This window comes from Sander vitreus, chromosome 6 (genome assembly GCF_031162955.1).
Source record: "Sander vitreus isolate 19-12246 chromosome 6, sanVit1, whole genome shotgun sequence".
NCBI classification, from domain to species: domain Eukaryota; kingdom Metazoa; phylum Chordata; class Actinopteri; order Perciformes; family Percidae; genus Sander; species Sander vitreus.
The window spans coordinates 18605510-18622535 of NC_135860.1; the positions used below are offsets into that span (position 1 = coordinate 18605510).

The 17026-nt window shown below is 39.8% G+C and overlaps 3 protein-coding genes across 3 annotated transcripts; 1 reads left to right on the top strand and 2 right to left on the bottom strand.

Annotated features, from left to right (window-relative positions):
* Positions 1-1644: 1644 nt before the first annotated feature.
* Positions 1645-5874, bottom strand: gpn2 (GPN-loop GTPase 2). The gene is made up of 6 exons (XM_078253325.1): positions 5774-5874; positions 4945-5446; positions 4643-4799; positions 4271-4431; positions 2424-2554; positions 1645-2225 (listed from the first exon to the last, which is right to left on the bottom strand). Exons 2-6 carry the CDS (start codon positions 5362-5364, stop codon positions 2153-2155), a joined length of 942 nt encoding a protein of 313 aa, XP_078109451.1. The 5' UTR covers positions 5365-5446; positions 5774-5874; the 3' UTR covers positions 1645-2152.
* A 253-nt stretch (positions 5875-6127) lies between these two features.
* On the bottom strand, positions 6128-9541 carry gpatch3 (G patch domain containing 3). The gene is made up of 7 exons (XM_078253326.1): positions 9112-9541; positions 8119-8573; positions 7804-7978; positions 6943-7002; positions 6723-6844; positions 6514-6641; positions 6128-6395 (listed from the first exon to the last, which is right to left on the bottom strand). The coding sequence occupies exons 1-7, from the start codon at positions 9527-9529 to the stop codon at positions 6212-6214; spliced, it is 1542 nt and encodes a 513-aa protein (XP_078109452.1). The 5' UTR covers positions 9530-9541; the 3' UTR covers positions 6128-6211.
* A 5164-nt stretch (positions 9542-14705) lies between these two features.
* Positions 14706-15661, top strand: nr0b2a (nuclear receptor subfamily 0, group B, member 2a). The gene is made up of 2 exons (XM_078251898.1): positions 14706-15240; positions 15390-15661. Exons 1-2 carry the CDS (start codon positions 14706-14708, stop codon positions 15629-15631), a joined length of 777 nt encoding a protein of 258 aa, XP_078108024.1. The 3' UTR covers positions 15632-15661.
* The last annotated feature ends 1365 nt before the right edge of the window (positions 15662-17026 follow it).

Sequence of the window (17026 nt, forward strand, 5' to 3'; positions counted from 1 at the left end):
CTTAAAAGAATGAAATGAAAATGTATGTTTAGGTTTACGAGGCGTTTAATAGGTATTGATTAAAATTCAGATTGTGGGTGTATAGGGTGTAGGACGAGGTTGCCTTTCGGTTTCTTTTCTCTCGACACACACATGCGTGCACACACACACACACACACACACACACACACACACACACACACACACACTCTCTCTCTCTCTCTCTCTCTCTCTCACACACACACACACACACACACACATACATCTACCTCTAGGGGGCTTATGGGGAGGGGGGGCGGCAGGAAGTACCAGTGAAAAGGCATACTTGATCACATGTACAAACATCGGAACACAATTTAACATTCTGCCTGACACACCCCCCTAATGCACGGAGAGCAGAGTGCATTGCAGGCACATATAATTCCACAGCCACATCATACCACATAGGGTTAATGTGATTTCCCACATCAGTGCGAGCTCGCAAAGTGGATCACATTTTATTTTAGACTGAGTACAACGATGCATGAGAAGCACATGCACTCATACGAAGCCTCGTGTTGAATATGTGTGTATGAGGGCTGTCTAGACTTTTAAGTTTTAATGTTGGATGTATACATTTGTAATGCGGATGTTGGGTTTTAAACTGGGTTTTACAGTAATGAAATAGTACAACAGCAGGGGTGGGGAAAGTAATCTCCTTCGAGTTAAAAAAGAGAGTTTTAGTTGCTTTTAGAAAGACAGAGGGTCTTCCATCCGAGAGACCAGACACAGGGCCAGTTGTGCAGAAACAGATTTAATGTAGCTTCCTCTCCCCGCCTGACTTAATTTTTCTGCTCTGGCTGTGGGGAAAAGTTGGAGCAGAGCTTTGTGGATCTGGGAGGAGGATTTGCAAGCTCATGTGCCATCTGCTGGACAAAAGGCTTAACATACAAGGACTCGCTTTTGGTCAAAGTCATAACTACTTCTGATGTGTTGGCGATGTTTTTGATTCACCTCGTCGTTGTTAAAAATTGCTTCATGGACATTATGCAGTTATGTTATTACTAAGTATCCCATGATTTCTATAGATTTATTGGATTTTACCCAGCATGTTGCACAATACCCATTTGTACTTAACAGAAAGCTCTGGAAATGTATTCTGTCATAATAATAAAAACATAGCAGTATCATCTATACTATACATAGTATTATATTATTTGTTCAGACACCCAAATACTTCTTAAAACTTAGAAATCAAATTGGTCTATTTGACCGACGGATAAGAATATTACAATGTGTTCTATAACCATAAAATATGTATTGCTCGTGTTAATATTTATCCATCCACTGCGCGCGCGCACACACACACACACACACACACACACACACACACACACACACACACACACACACACTCAAAAATGCATTTGCATTTCTAAAGGGACTGCCGATTGTCAGGTTCCATTATATTCCACTGCATTTCATGGGAAATACGCTGTCTGTTCTCTGTATGTTCTTGTCAGACGTACTCCTCACTCATATACGATATGCACATTGGCAGGAGGGTACACGTGAGGAAAGTCCAAGTCTTCTGTATAGTCTTTGCCACACTTCTCCAATTAAAACACAGGACACTCTTTAGTGACTTAATTTATGCACCAATAATCTCAAATAAGCAGCAGGGAGTACCAACATGAGTCTTTTATTTTCAGTTAATTCTTTCCCGTAGAAGACACACCACAATGTTTATATTAACTGCAGTTACTTTATTGTTTCAGTATGAATATGATTTGCCCATGGACATTTTACCTGAGTGTTCACAAAAATATGGAACAATCAACATCTAACAAAACAAAACCTAAATGAGGGCCCTTACATGTGATACATTTTAAGAAAATGTATTGGCATTTATTGAAGATTTCCTTGTGGAAAAATACAATAAATCACACCACTCACAACGACGACTGAAGAAAAGCTCTGCATTTACTCCCTTCAGTCGTCCTCATCGTGATTTTTATGAGGTGTGGTGCAACCTTGAAGCATCTTCAGCGCCCAAATGTAGTTCCTATCTCTCCACTGCGTTTGTAGAGAGGCTCAGAATTCAGGCCAAGTGAGATGGATGTTGCCAAGACTCCCCTGGTATAGTGATGCTAAAAAGGCAACCAGTTTTGTCCTGTTATTTGGGCTTTTCAATTTACAGATCCAGCATTTCCTCCTCCACAGTCTTTCCACTGGTTTCAACATACCGCTCTTGCACTCCAAGAGTACTGGAGTACTGTTAAGGAAAACATGTAAAAATAAACATACTTTAAAATGTATATTGTAAGATTCAGGTTACATAATTCATCCAAAGTCATTATAAACACCAGGGTATTCAGTCATCAGCCACCTCCCGTAAATCTTAAGGTAAGATTTCAAACCAGATGAGTCACAGTTAGTCACTATCGTGACTAGAAAAAGGATACGAGTCAAACTGGAAGTCTGCCCCCACAGCAGCTGACATCATGGCCTGCAGATTCCTCTCCTCTAGGTCTCCAAAGCAGTAGCCGTTGGCTTTGTCCACTGCTCGTAAGACCTGAATCATGCTCTCTCTGTCCTGGACACAGAAAAGAGAAGCATTTGAGATCAGGTGGTTTCCTCTATAGAAATTCACTCAAAACCACATAGTTGCAAAATATTTGCTGAAAAAAACTCTCACTGAAACCCTGATAACGTGCTGTTTAAAAGGTAATTGTATTTCTGGTTTCTGATCTGAATCAGGCATAAAATCACATCACAAGTCAGTGTTAGATTTGATTTGTTTCATATGTCCTCATTCTCTTTTCCTACTTATTTTTTCCTACCGGGCAGATCTATTGCATGAGCAACATACAGGCAGACTCACAAAGATTTTGAAACTCTCTTGGAAATGTGGCAGTGCAGCCTGTTCAGCCTTGGAGGTTATCAAGGTTTAGTATTTCGAGATAAGCTAGACATGCAAAGCCATCAAATCCCAAACTTACTCGATGTCCTTCTCAGGGTTTAAAAGTGTTTTGTGCCTTTTAAATTTGCTGTGTTTAAGTACCATTGGTAACTATGGTAACCAGTGGCTGTTTAATGTGAACAGGGTAGAAAACACCGACATGCATCAAGGCTGCGCTTTCACCATGATGGAGACAAGAGCGCCAATCCGCAACATGTAGAAATGACTAGTCCCATATGCAGTAATGGCACAGTGGTCTAGACTCCTGTCTCCGTACACACAGGATCACATCAGTCTCCATGAAAAAATAATGCCAGGGAACTAATATAGTGTGCAGACAGCCTATTCCCTTTTAACAGTCCAATCCATCTGCAGAAAATTGATCCAGTGCTCGATTTCAAATGCTAAAAATGATTTATGATTTACCTGTTGGAACAATGAAATATGCCATTTTTGCACAGTTAATGTTGGATTTTAACATGTTTGGGCCAGTTCTACTCAGTATGGATGTTTTGTGGGTACTAAAGCCTTTCACGACCCATATACAAGAATAAAATGAAGGAATTCTTATTATGCTGTCCACTCAACATCTCTGTGGCCTCACATCATTCCACAGAAAATAAATATATATACCATGAGACAAATTAATATTTGGTGTCAAAATTGCTTTCAGTCAAAACATAGTTAATCTCTAGTCTTTATATGTAAAAATGTCTTGCTCTGAAAAAGCACTTATAATCTTTCAGTCAGTTATTCTGTGCCACACAGAAACTGAGCCTTCAAGGCTTCATTTCTGTATATATGCCAAGTTTGATTTTGGATTAAGCTCAAAGCAGACTTGACATTTGGTATTCACTGAGCAATAACCTATTTATTTATTTATTTTTTAAGTGAGCTTTGTGTGTAGCTAAGTGCAATATACAGTAGCTCTGTGTTAACTTTCCTGCAGCAACAACACCCAAAGCCTGGTCAGATAGAGTTTTCGGTGTTACAAAATAGCCGCAGAGCATGCACACAACCTGAGCTGTTAGTGAAAATATGTTATATTACATTCCTGAAATAACTACTGGTGCACCATACAACTTCTATGAATTATATTTCATTAATTATATTCATTTAAATGCAGAAGATTGATGACAGCCATGTACATGTGGCCTCCATATTAGCTTAAGCCACCTAATCCCTTTTTAGGAAACCAGTGATTCCCCTTTATTTTACTGAAGCATATTTCAGTTTCATTATAGCAACATTAGGTCCTACTGGCTGGCATGTACCACCGTCACTATAAAATGAGGGTCATCCTTTGAAATATGTAACAAGAAATGATTTAAAAACCGCAAATAGTGATACCTGTACATTGAGAGGCACAAAGGAGACGAGGCTGTAATCTTGTATGACCTCTGCCAACTTTACATTTAGACGGTGGAATTTTTTAAAAAAGGGGTCTGCAGCCAGATGATCGAGAAGATAGGTCAGGTCCATGACTTCTGTGTAGAAGTCAAGGTTGAAGGCTGTACAAGAATACACAGGAATAAAATGTTATTTTTTTTTCATGGTAAATTCAATTACGAGTAAAATACATACATAAATCAATTTCTGAATAAGTTATACAGTGTATTCCTGAGAAATAGAAGTCAAAATCCTCTGTCTTTGTGTGTAATATTGTTTTGACTGGGGTATCATTTGTTTTGTTTGAGGTAAAGCCAACAGCTCTTAACTTACCCAGTTTGCCATACTGCTCAATCAAGTCCATCTTGGAGAGGATGTTGACATGTGGAAGCTCCACGTGCAGCATGGTGGACAGGGAGGTACACAGCACAGAGATGAACTTGGCTGGGTCAGCGCAGTAGTGAGAGTCCACAAGGTGCACTGCTGTGAGCTTAAAGAAGCGAGAAACACTCAGTCATAGTGTCATGAGATCTACATTATGTTAACAGTGTACATACATGATGACTGAATAGACAAAGCATCAAGGCTCAGGGGACATAACATCATTCCCATCCCTGAATGTTTAACAAGCTCACCCTGAAATTCCACTTGGCCAGCTGTGAGAATATATTCTTTACTGAACTTTGGTGGGTGTAGAGCTCCACTTGTCCAGGACAGTCAAACAAGAAATAACAGTCACTGTGCTGTTTCAGCTTGTTTTCTAACCAGTCCAGATTTGCTTCAACATACTCCATACAGTAGAGGAGCCCACCGTTGGGCCCAAGCTTCAAACCCTCCATGACATCGTCCAGAGTGACCAGCTCTGAAATATCCACCGCACAGGAATACGGTAGTTGTTCGTTGGCAGGGTCCATGTTCACGACGACCACCTTGCGCCCCATGCGAGTAAGGAACTCCTGCATTCCTTGACAGTAAGTGGTTTTTCCTGAGCCTGGGGGTCCAATGACCACCTGGCCGAAGCGCAGGGAGGGCGTTACTCCCATCTGGCTGGACATGGTTTCAGTGCCGCGGGGACTGGAGAGCTGATTAGATGGGACCAGGATGTCAGAGGGGCCACATCAGCATCCAGGTTGATACCTGGCAGGGTCACATTAGTCAGTCAGTGTCAGATATTGGCATGTAAGAGGATGGGGGCAGGTTCAGCCTTTTCAACAATTCATTTACTACTACAGCAAAACCTCAATAGTTAATTAGGCAGGAGTAGATAAGTACAACGTCATAAACACAACGTTAGTGATCAATACACTCGGGTAACGTTAAGTTAATAAAAACAACTTAACTGTCGCTAGTCAATTAAAAGTGTATCTGTAACCATACAGGACGTCTAATTGAGTTAGCTACATTTTCTATTACGACATTGTGGACTTTTATTTGTAAATGTAATAAGTATTGGTGAATAATTACCGTCTGCCGCGGTTATGTTTGCATGCGTACAATAGTTTCTAGCTAATTTGCTAAAGCTACTCTAAATTACATCCGGGTAACGTTACCGAGATGTCAAAATAAAAGCGTGTTTTTCATTTGACGGGGCACTACCATCGAAATAGAATTTTATTTCTATGAGTACTACACTAATCTCTGTGATAGTACTTTATATAGTATTTCATCTTACGTTACGTCATTAATACATTCCATAGAGTCCCATACAAATATGCATTGCTTTAACATAGGAAGACCATTTTTTGTGTGATAGTGAGTCAGCAATTTGAGATATTACATAATCATATAAAAAGACCAAGTCAGCACAAGTGGGAAAAAAAGGTTTGAAAATGTTTTAATAACACAGTGAGACAAATATGTGAGTAAAAAAAAATCTATGAATAAGAAACATTTAAATTGAAGTCATCGTCGTGGTCCAATGCTGCCACCTGGCTGCCAGCCTCTGTACTTCATACTAGTGTTTGGTTGACGTCTCAGCAAGGTGTCACCTCCATCGATGTCTTTGGGTTTATCATACACTGTAGTTATATGAAAATCTGTCCTGGCCTTTTTTACAGGATGTAAGAGCAATTTCTCTCCATGATACCTGCAGAAAAGAAATACATTAGCATCAGGAGAGCACTAAAAACAGTGTCCACTCACTCGCATACTAAAACATGCAAGCAGTTATATTTTGTCGATTCCGTTTTCGTGTTCATACGTACCCAAAGCCTCTTTTACAATTGGGATGTTGGCCCTCACTCTCAAGGGCGTCAGGAATCCCAATCTGACTGTGTCCTAACCCTTCACCATCCTTCCAGCCCTGCTTTTCCATCAAACGACGACCAAAGCCCTAAAAAGAAAAAACATTAGAAGTTTGCTCATATAGGCTATGGTAGAAAAGATGGAGTCAAATGATAGGCCACCTCCTTACCTTTGTGAACCTCTCAAAGTTGCCAATAGACTGACTGTGTCCCGATCTATCTTCAAGACCCACCCTCAGCCTTTTTTCATATCGCATTCGGACATAGTCACGGGCATCCATGTCACCTCCATCTATGAGAGGAAAAGTTGGGTTAAAAACTGATCCTGCAGAGATAGTTCACAGTTTGGTTCCCTTTGTCAATCAAGGATGTAAAATAAACTTGAGATACCTTTATCGTAGTAAACACTCATGTCAACATCCCAGTCGTCTGCCGTTTGTTCATCAAAATCTAAAAAAGAAAGACAGGAGACATAAATGTAATCGATATTTCATCAAGCAAATACACTTCATTTAAAGTAATAGTAGTGATTAAAGAAAATTCATATAAATGTGCTTTGAATCAATTTAGATCAAAACTAATTCAAATCAACATTTGTCTTTTAATGCCTATAATTGTAGAGTGGAATTTAGCTGTTTCATTTAATTTAATAATACACAACAATTACAGTAAGTTGTCAGATTGCAACTAAAGAACACCAGCTAGAAATGATCGTTTCAGTTCCCATAACCATGCTGGCTAATGTGGCTAACATCAATTAGATATTATGATGATGATGATGATGATGATGATGATGATGATGATGATGATGATGAGAGCTCCAAAGATGAATCAATAATCGATTAGTTTGTCGATTATATAAAGTAAAAATTCTCTTGATTACAGCTTCTTAAATGTGAATATTTTCTGGATTCTTCACTCCTCTGTGACAGTAAACTGAATATCTTTGAGTTGTGGATAAAACAAGACATTTGAGGACGTCATCTTGGGCTTTGGCAAACACTGATCCAACATTTTTCACGATTTTCGGACATTTTATAGACCAAACAACTAATCCATTAATCGAGAAAAGAATCGACTAATTAATCGACAATGAAAATAATCGTTAGTTTCAGCACTAATGGTGATATGTGATTTTTCATGTGTAAAAAAAAAAAAAGAAGAAGAAGATTGTATACTTCAAGAGGTATATATGAAGAGCTTCTTCTGTTAAGTGTTGAAAACTGTATAATTAACGTTTTTGATACATACCTCCTTCTTCGTTGTGCCAGTACTGGGCGTCAGTGTAGAACACCAGGCCTGAGCCGCCCTTCTCCCACTTCAACTCAATCTCCTCTTCGTACAGCCTCTCTTTGCTTCGTTCCTGGCTCGTTACATCATCATGCAAAGCCTCATGGCGCTCCCACTCCTCACAGTAGTCATCATCCTACAACCAACAAGAGGAATAATTGTCAAACCACAGTGAAGAGATGACGATGACAATTCAGCCAGCCCTATATCACAGCCTACAGATGCGAGTGCATTTATATTTGACATACTAATAAATATGAATGCATTTCAACCCACATCATCTGCATTTGACTGTGCATCCTCCTCCTCTTCTTTCTGTAGCTCATCAGTCTCTGTTGTTTCTGTGTGATCAGCTAGCTGCCTCTGTCCTAAGGGTCGAGCAGCCAAAGTGCCCGGTCCTGATATTTCATGTCCAGCAGCTGTTAATATAGTCTCCTCTGTGGCTGGAAGTGTCCAACTGTCCTTATACTGGAAAGGTACATTGCCGTAACGGCGATTAGAGCTGGTCTTAGGGAAAGTGAGGCCCAACTTCCGGATGAGGCGCGGAGGCAGTCGGCAGGATTGGATGAGCTGTAGGAACACTTTCACCGGTGTGCCCACATTCCCATTCTGCATCAGAGCTGGTGGATTCAGCTCGGATAAACTTTTGAGGTCAGCCACTGTGAAACATTCTGTTAAGGACACCCGGTGCCGCTGCTCGTACTTTGATTTATAGGGGAATGACCCATCATCTGAAAGAATAAAAAAAGCAATTAGATGTACAAACTGCAATAACACTTAAAGACCCCAATTAAACACATTTCCAGTAATAAGCAGCAGTAACACCTACATGAAGAAGCCATGGTATAGATGACATAATTCCTACACTCTTTATCTAACTGAGAAATGTTCATTTAGACAAAGTTGTGCCTTAGAAATTAGTCTATGAATCAGTTTGTGTCCTGATTGAAAATTACACAACTGCAGCACTGATAATTAATGTAATCATTAATTCAAGTCACTTTAAGATTTCAAGAAAAAGTATGATGCCAATGGTAATCTATTGAGTGGCTGGTCAAATCTGAACGATCACTATCCATTTGACTGGTGGACAAAAAAAAAGTTAATTTTGGACCCTGATATGACGCGATTATAAAATCGATGGAGTGCCCAAACCAGGAGTGACCTCTTTGTCCCCCTGTCATAGTTCAAATATGAACTATGACATATAGTATAGTTCAAATTAAAACAAGTACATTTTGAGAAGCACATATATAATGTTTCACTAACCTTTGTCTTGTGAAACCTTTACTCTTTTAATAACACAACGTCTAGACAGCCAGTTCCCCTTCGAGTCAATCCAGTGATTCCCCGCGTACATCCTGACGAATCTGTCCGCATCTTTAGCATGAAGTGAGGCGATACAACAGCACGACTTCAGCGTTTGCTGCTTCTTCGCGGAGCTGTTTTCTGTCACTTGGTCACTCTCCGAAGATTTGGAGCTACCCTCTTCACCGTCACCACACACGGTGTTTTCGGACACTTCGGACTCCCTAAGAACCTCCGGTCGATGTCGGTAGTGAAAACACTGAAACCCGCCACTTTCTATGAACTGACTGAAATAATTTCTCAGGTCAGCGGAGTGAAAGGCAACAGGAATGTTACTAATTGCTAAATACACCGGAGCTACGGCTTCAGCGTCCGCCATGATTGTTTTTTTTCCTGGACAGAAAACGTCATCGGAAGAACTTTCAGAAATTACGTCAGTTCCGCTTCCTGAGACGTTAGAAAAACCGAGAATTTTTTTTTTTTTCTAAATTTTATATATCAAAATTGTATTATTATTATTATTATTATTATTATTATTATTATTATTATATAAGTAAGGTTGTAATGTTCCCTGGTTGGAAATGATTATTTTTGTGTGTATGATGCCGAACTGTTCAAATTCTATACTACATGTTTGTAAAAACGAGAACAAATGAGAAAAACGCATACTTCAGTAGGCTTTACAGTCACAGTGGTGTCAGAGCCAACCCAAGCTAAAAAATAAATACCCTCAGTACAGGCATTTTAAGAGAGATCCCTCTTCTCAGACAGCTAGGTATAAAACTATTAACATAAAATAATAACTAGCTCACGGAGCATAATGTTGATAGTGATCACTTCTGCATCCTTGATAACATTAAAATGGTAAAAGGAGGAATGAAGCCATGTGATTCAAATGACGGTTAAAAGACAGCATTCTGGCTCTATTTTTAACTTTACATATCTATTTTTGATTTTTGCAAAAATGTGGCTATAAGACTGAGACTTTACTGAATAGGGCAATCGACAAAATGCTGTCTTTTAAGTCAAATATTAAAGTCTTTTACATTACATTCTTTTTAAACTCTTTCAGAGAGTAAACCAAGAAATGCATTCAGTCAGAGTTCATTAACCCAGAGGCTAACTCTAACTCTGGCCTTCACCTCAGTTTTTATCATTGTGTTTTGATAGTAGCAGGCAGTAAAACTAGACCTGGGTGTCTGGACTCTGACATCACTTTACACATAATTACACACTTATTGTGCATTAGTTATGACCATCCTGGCTTGTGAAATGCAAATCCTCATCATATATGTTTGGAAATTACAGACGATCACAGACATGTTTAGAGATGAGTCAGAAATTCGATTTGTTTTTAGGTTTATAATATTACACTAAAACACTGAAAGAATAAAACTTTCTTACGCATGCAAGCGCCCTGATGTGTATAGGCACTCAGAGTCTCACAAACAGATGCACCAAATATCTTTTGTGCTGGAAAATAAAATAAAAATGAATAATAGTGAGCCAAAAGTACATATACCAGTAATAAAATGACACCTTGTCACAAAAGACACCAAACAGGTTATTGTTTGCTGGCACATACTGAAGTTTAGCATTGTGTTAGTTTACTATGTATGCTTTTCCAGATACTACCTGGTCAACATGAGAGCACGGTCAGTACAGTAGGCTATGTCATTGCAACAACAACAAAAACAGAGAAAGAAAAGAAAGAAGAAAGAGGAATTGCATTTCAAAACCCTGAAATATTTCATTTTGATGTGTTTAAGTTTGCTATAAAAGCCTGTAAAAGGAGACAAGATGGACCTCCTATGATTTTTCAGACAAGAAAATGATTCAAAATGTATTGTTTGAAAATGTATGTGTGGCATTCTGGATCTGCCGTATACATTTATGGTGTATTGCAAGTTATTTACATATATTATTTCCATGGTGAGAGGGAAGAGAAAAGAAAGAACTATATGTATACATTTGAACTGAATTCACTCAATTTCAAATTCCAGGATAATCACATAATTTTTGGAAGGATTGAAATGACCCCATGGTGTAAGAATAACCTTTGGGTTAATGACCTTGGCAGATGAGCCTCTGCTGTATTAGCAGTAGGTCAAGGTCAGTTGTCATGATCCAGACATGGTGTTCATCACGCACTGAGAGTTCAATGACCTGGGAAAACTAAAACCAGAGGAAAAGCCGAAGTTAAAATTAAGGGCAAGACCTTACCAGAAAATCTGTGTTCGGTGGATATGTTGACACAATTCTCTTTTAAAATAGCTGTCCTATTATTTGTTATTACAGTCTTAACTTGTTAATGCTTACAGTCAAGTGTCTTTACACATTTTTGTATTTTAGTTAAAAGAAAAAGGCTTGGACATTCTTTAGGAGCCGGCCTTACATCATCAGACATCAGACCTCTTCATCAGACTGTTTCACTTGCTTGATCTCGAAATACAGCAGTTCTTCCACTTATAGAAGAATATGAAGGCAATTCTATTTTTACTGTCTTGGAGGAGATAAGCCTCTGTCCTCCGTGTCCGTCTCTGCCTGCTCCTAACCTCTATAAACACAAGCCTTATCACAAGCATTTACAACTGTCAGGCTGCTTCATGAAGCAGGCTGAGGGCTTTCTTAGTGCATTACAGGTTACTTTGCTGAAAGGATCACATTCTCGAAGATACCATAATGTGTTTCATCATGCATTCGAGGCTGAGAGGCCCATTATGATTTAGACATGTCACGCCTCACATGAATAATCGCTATAGTATATCATAATGAGATCACTCCAGGAAAGAAAATGAGGCCATGAAACCTATGGAGTATTCTTTGAAGGGATGAGTAAAGAGACTGATGAAGGAAAACAAACACTCCGTGACTGGTGCTGCCACTAGTGTCTGGCTTGTAATCTATATATATATATATATATATATATATATATATATATATATATATATATATATATATATATATATATATATACACACTCACCTAAAGGATTATTAGGAACACCATATTAATGCCGTGTTTGACCCCCTTTCGCCTTTAGAACTGCCTAATTCTTCGTGGCATTGATTCAACAAGGTGCTGGAAGCATTCTTCAGAAATATTGGCCCATATTGATAGGATAGCATCTTGCAATTGATGAAGATTTGTGGGATGCACATCCAGGGCACAAAGCTCCCGTTCCACCACATCCCAAAGATGTTCTATTGGGTTGAGATCTGGTGACTGTGGGGGCCATTTTAGTACAGTGAACTCACTGTCATGTTCAAGAAACCAATTTGAAATGATTCGAGCTTTGTGACATGGTGCATTATCCTGCTGGAAGTAGCCATCAGAGGATGGGTACATGGTGGTCATAAAGGGATGGACATGGTCAGAAACAATGCTCAGGTAGGCTGTGGCATTTAAACAATGCCCAATTGGTACTAAGGGGACTAAAGTGTGCCAAGAAAACATCCCCCACACCATTACATCACCATAAGCAGCCTGCTCAGTGGTAACAAGGCATGACGGATCCATGTTCTCATTCTGTTTACGCCAAATTATGACTCTACCATCTGAATGTCTCAACAGAAATCGAGACTCATCAGACCAGGCAACATTTTTCCAGTATTCAACTGTCCAATATTGGTGAGCTTGTGCAAATTGTAGCCTCATTTTCCTATTTTTAGTGGAGATAAGTGGTACCAGGTGGGGTCTTCTGCTGGTGTAGCCCATCCGCCTCAAGGTTGTGCGTGTTGTGGCTTCACAAATGCTTTGCTGCATACCTCGGTAGTAACGGGTGATTATTTGAGTCAAACTTGATCTTCTATCAGCTTGAATCAGTCGGCCCATTCTCCTCTGACCTCTAGCATCAACAAGGCATTTTCGCCCACAGGACTGCTGCATACTGGATGTTTTTCCTTTTTCAGACCATTCTTTGTAAACCCTAGAAATGGTTGTGCGTGAAAATCCCAGTAAATGAGCAGATTGTGAAATACTCAGACTAGCCCGTCTCGCACCAACAACCATGCCACGCTCAAAGTTGCTTAGATCACCTTTCTTTCCCATTCTGACATTCAGTTTGGAGTTCAGGAGATTGTCCTGACCTGGACCACACCCCTAAATGCATCGAAGCAGCTGCCATGTGATTGGTTGATTAGATAATTGCATTAACGAGAAATTTAACAGGTGTTTCTAATAATCCTTTAGGTGAACAACATATTATGCTCTTTACTTCTGTGGGGACACCTGCTGCACAAGCCAAGAAGCCTGAAACCATCATCATGGAAGTTCTAGAGGAAGATCTGAACCAGGCTGGTCACCTGTCACCTGGCTGTCACTATATAATGTGGTGAATATTGGTAGTTGGTTAATTATCCATAGTAGCCTGTCATTGAAAATGAGAAGTTTGTTTATTTGTGACAACAATAAAGCAATTATCTTATCAGTCTCCAGCCTCTGTGCCAGGCACGGGGGAAAATTAAGGTCAACACATTTAAATGCCAAGTGGAACATTGTACCGCCTGTTACAGACGCCATAAACTGGACTTCCTTAAATTTTCTTGGCCAAGTTTTATTGTTTCACAATAAAAACAGCTCTATCTGTCTCACTGTGAGAAACATTACATAAACGCAACTGAGGACCTGCCAAAGCACTGGGTTTTTAATAACTAAACGGACAATCTTCAGTGATGTCAATCTGTTTATCAGCCAGCCAGCCACTCCATTTTTACTTCAGTTTTTATAGTGCATACTGTACATACTTTTTTCTACCACTTTGGTCCAGTTGGAAATATCCCAACAACTATTGGATGGATTCCATGAGATTATGTACAGACTAATGTTCCTGAGAGGATAAATCCTACTAATTTTGTGGATCCACTGACATTTCCTTTAGTACCACAATGAGGTTGTGTTTTTTTGTGAAATGTCTCAAACACTATTGGGTGAACTGCCATTACATTTGGGACACACACTCATGTCCCCTTCAGGATAAATTGTAATAACCTTGATGCAATATTTTTTTATTGTAAATCAGGTAAAATATTCAATTAGGTTTGAAATCATTGATTGGGCAGTTTTAGGTTTAAAAAATGTCATTCCTGTTCCAGGGTTACAATGAGATAAATGTAGTTGCTACACCTCATGGACTTAACTTATAGGGCAATGACCCTGATCTACTTTCGCTCCTTTCTAGTTCTCCAGGTGTAGGGACACGGTGTGGGGCTGATAACCTCATCAGTCCTTGGTAGCTTGGTACTGCCTGGGTTAATGACTCTGGTTACGAGATAAGGCCCAACCCTCTTGATATCCAGGCGTTACTCCTCGAGCTCCTTTTCATTGAGAAAAGCTTATCGGTTTCCCAGGGTTATTCCATCAGTCACCTGGCAGAGCTCATGGTTGTTTTTCACAGAGAGTGTATTGACAAGTCAAGGTCCACTTAGCAGGGTGGGTTGGCCTCATAAATACGGGGACACTGGAGGGAGCAGCAGTAGTACTCGCAAGCTCTTGCAGAGCCCATACTGTGAGAGGTCTCTTACATTTGACTACATAGATCTCTGCGACCTTTAAAAATGGATAACGGGTGTCATTGTGCAGCTAACAGCGACAGGCTTTCGAATCCTATCCTCTACAACATCCTGAGCCAAATGGATAACAGCAAACCAAGCCAAAACTGCTTCAACTACAATTCCATGACTCATGGATGCACCTGTGAACTGCGACGGACAGTATGCTTGAAAAGGCCATCTGAGATCTGCAAAGAAGCGTCAGCAGTTCTAGTTAAAACTGTCTATTTCATGAAGAACTTACCTGCGTTTAACCAGATGCCACCAAAGGACCAGTTCGCACTTCTCAAAAGCTGCTGGGCACCGCTCTTCATCTTGGGTCTGGCCCAGGAGCGTATGGACTTTGAGGTGATGGACACACCTTCTGACAGCATGCTGAAAAAGATTCTCCTAAACCGTCAGGAGAACCCTGAGATGGAGAGGGAGCAGCCCACCATGGCCGGTGCCAGCAAACTCAAGTCCTGCCTCAAAAAGTTTTGGAGTTTGGATTTGAGTCCAAAGGAATATGCATACCTCAAAGGGACCACACTATTTAATCCAGGTATGTATTTATCTGATCTGACGTTGTCTGTTATAAAAAATAAAATAAAAACACTTAACTCTCAGGAGTACATTTTCAATCACTGCTGAAAGAACACTGCAAAAAACTGCATCATACAGTATCTAATGTCTTGTCTTTACATTCAACAGATGTCCCAGATTTAAAGGCAGCTCTGTTTGTTGAAGGCTTGCAACAGGAGGCTCAGCATGCCCTCAGCGAGGTGGTCCAGCTCCTTCACCCAGGGGACCAGGAGCGCTTTGCTCGAATCCTCCTCACAGCCTCCATGCTGCAAAGCATCACACCCAGCCTCATCACTGAACTCTTCTTCCGGCCCGTGATAGGCCAGGCGGATCTGCTGGAGCTGTTGGTCGACATGCTCTTCTGCCGATAGTAGAGGCTAGGAGGACTTCATGTAACTGTCCTGGAGAAAGTTGAATCCAATGTTTTCAACATTGGTGATGCAGACCTTTTTGTTGACCAACCCAAGCAATGTGTACTCATGAGATGAAGGAATTCCTGACAGTGGACTGCTCTTGTGATAGCCGACAAAAAATATGAATTGGTGAACATGAGACTATGACTTACATTTATACTGAAGCTCAGGTCACTTTAGCCTAGTCTGAAAATCTTTTATCCACTGAAGTGGACTTTCCACATAAAGACAGGCTTTACCCACAGTTGTATCTTGTGTTGGAGATCTTTTCTGTTTCTATTTCTGCAAATAAGTCCGCATTTACAGAACATTTCAAATAAATATATTTTTGTACATGAACGTAATAGTGAAGTTCTGTCTCAATCTTTTAAAAAGACTCACAGTAAGCCACAATTTTGATGTACCAGGTATTACCTGACAGACACTCATTCCTACATTTGACAGGTACAGCTTATTTTTTAGGGGTTTTATTGCCTCTATAGATGACAGGAATGTGAGGAGAGAGAGAGGGGATGATGAGCTAAATGTCACCCCAGACAGGTCCATTATTACTACCAGCCAAGTATTGCTCAAGCCCCATTATTTTAAATTCTTGTAAGACGCCAGGGTTTCCAAAGATAGCAAATGTGAATTCCATGGAAACGTGTAAAAACTGAATCAAGAGGTATCTCTAAACACAAAAAATCTTGGTGATTATAGGTTTCAAAAGTTCTTTCAATAGCCAAATATGTGGTGTAGCTTCAATAATGCATACATAAACTGAAAATATATTTATGACAGTTTCTTCCTCCAGTCATCGTAGTATTGCATACAACTCTTTCTAAGAAACCACATCTGATTCATGCAGTGTTCTTCTTGTTTTACCAGATTGTGTTGAAGCCGAAGTTAACTGTCAGTGTTGCATATCGCTTTATAATCATGTGAAAACTGTACAACTTTACACAAAGATAGACAAACTGAGGAATATGGTTAGGAAAGTAACCCCCCCCTTTAATGTTTTTATTATGACCACACATGCTAAGCGTGACACTATATATTTTGTCTCCCTCTTATGGAAAATAGTGCAAGTTACATGTTTAATCTGAGAAACTATAATCACACAGACGCATTCAAAAGTTAATTTAAACTGAGCCTTTTTTCATGCACAAAAGTAAGTGGAAGAAATCCACGATCCTAAAAAAAAGTCTGAGTTTACTTTTAATCTGAAGGCTAGATTTTATATAGAACAAGTCCTCTTGATTCGCCCTAGCCAGTGGTATGCTAGTTGTGAAACAGTGAGCTTTTGCATGACACCTCATACAGGTAAAACAGGAATGTGCTGGCGGGGGCAGACAGCCTGAGGAAACGGGGTTA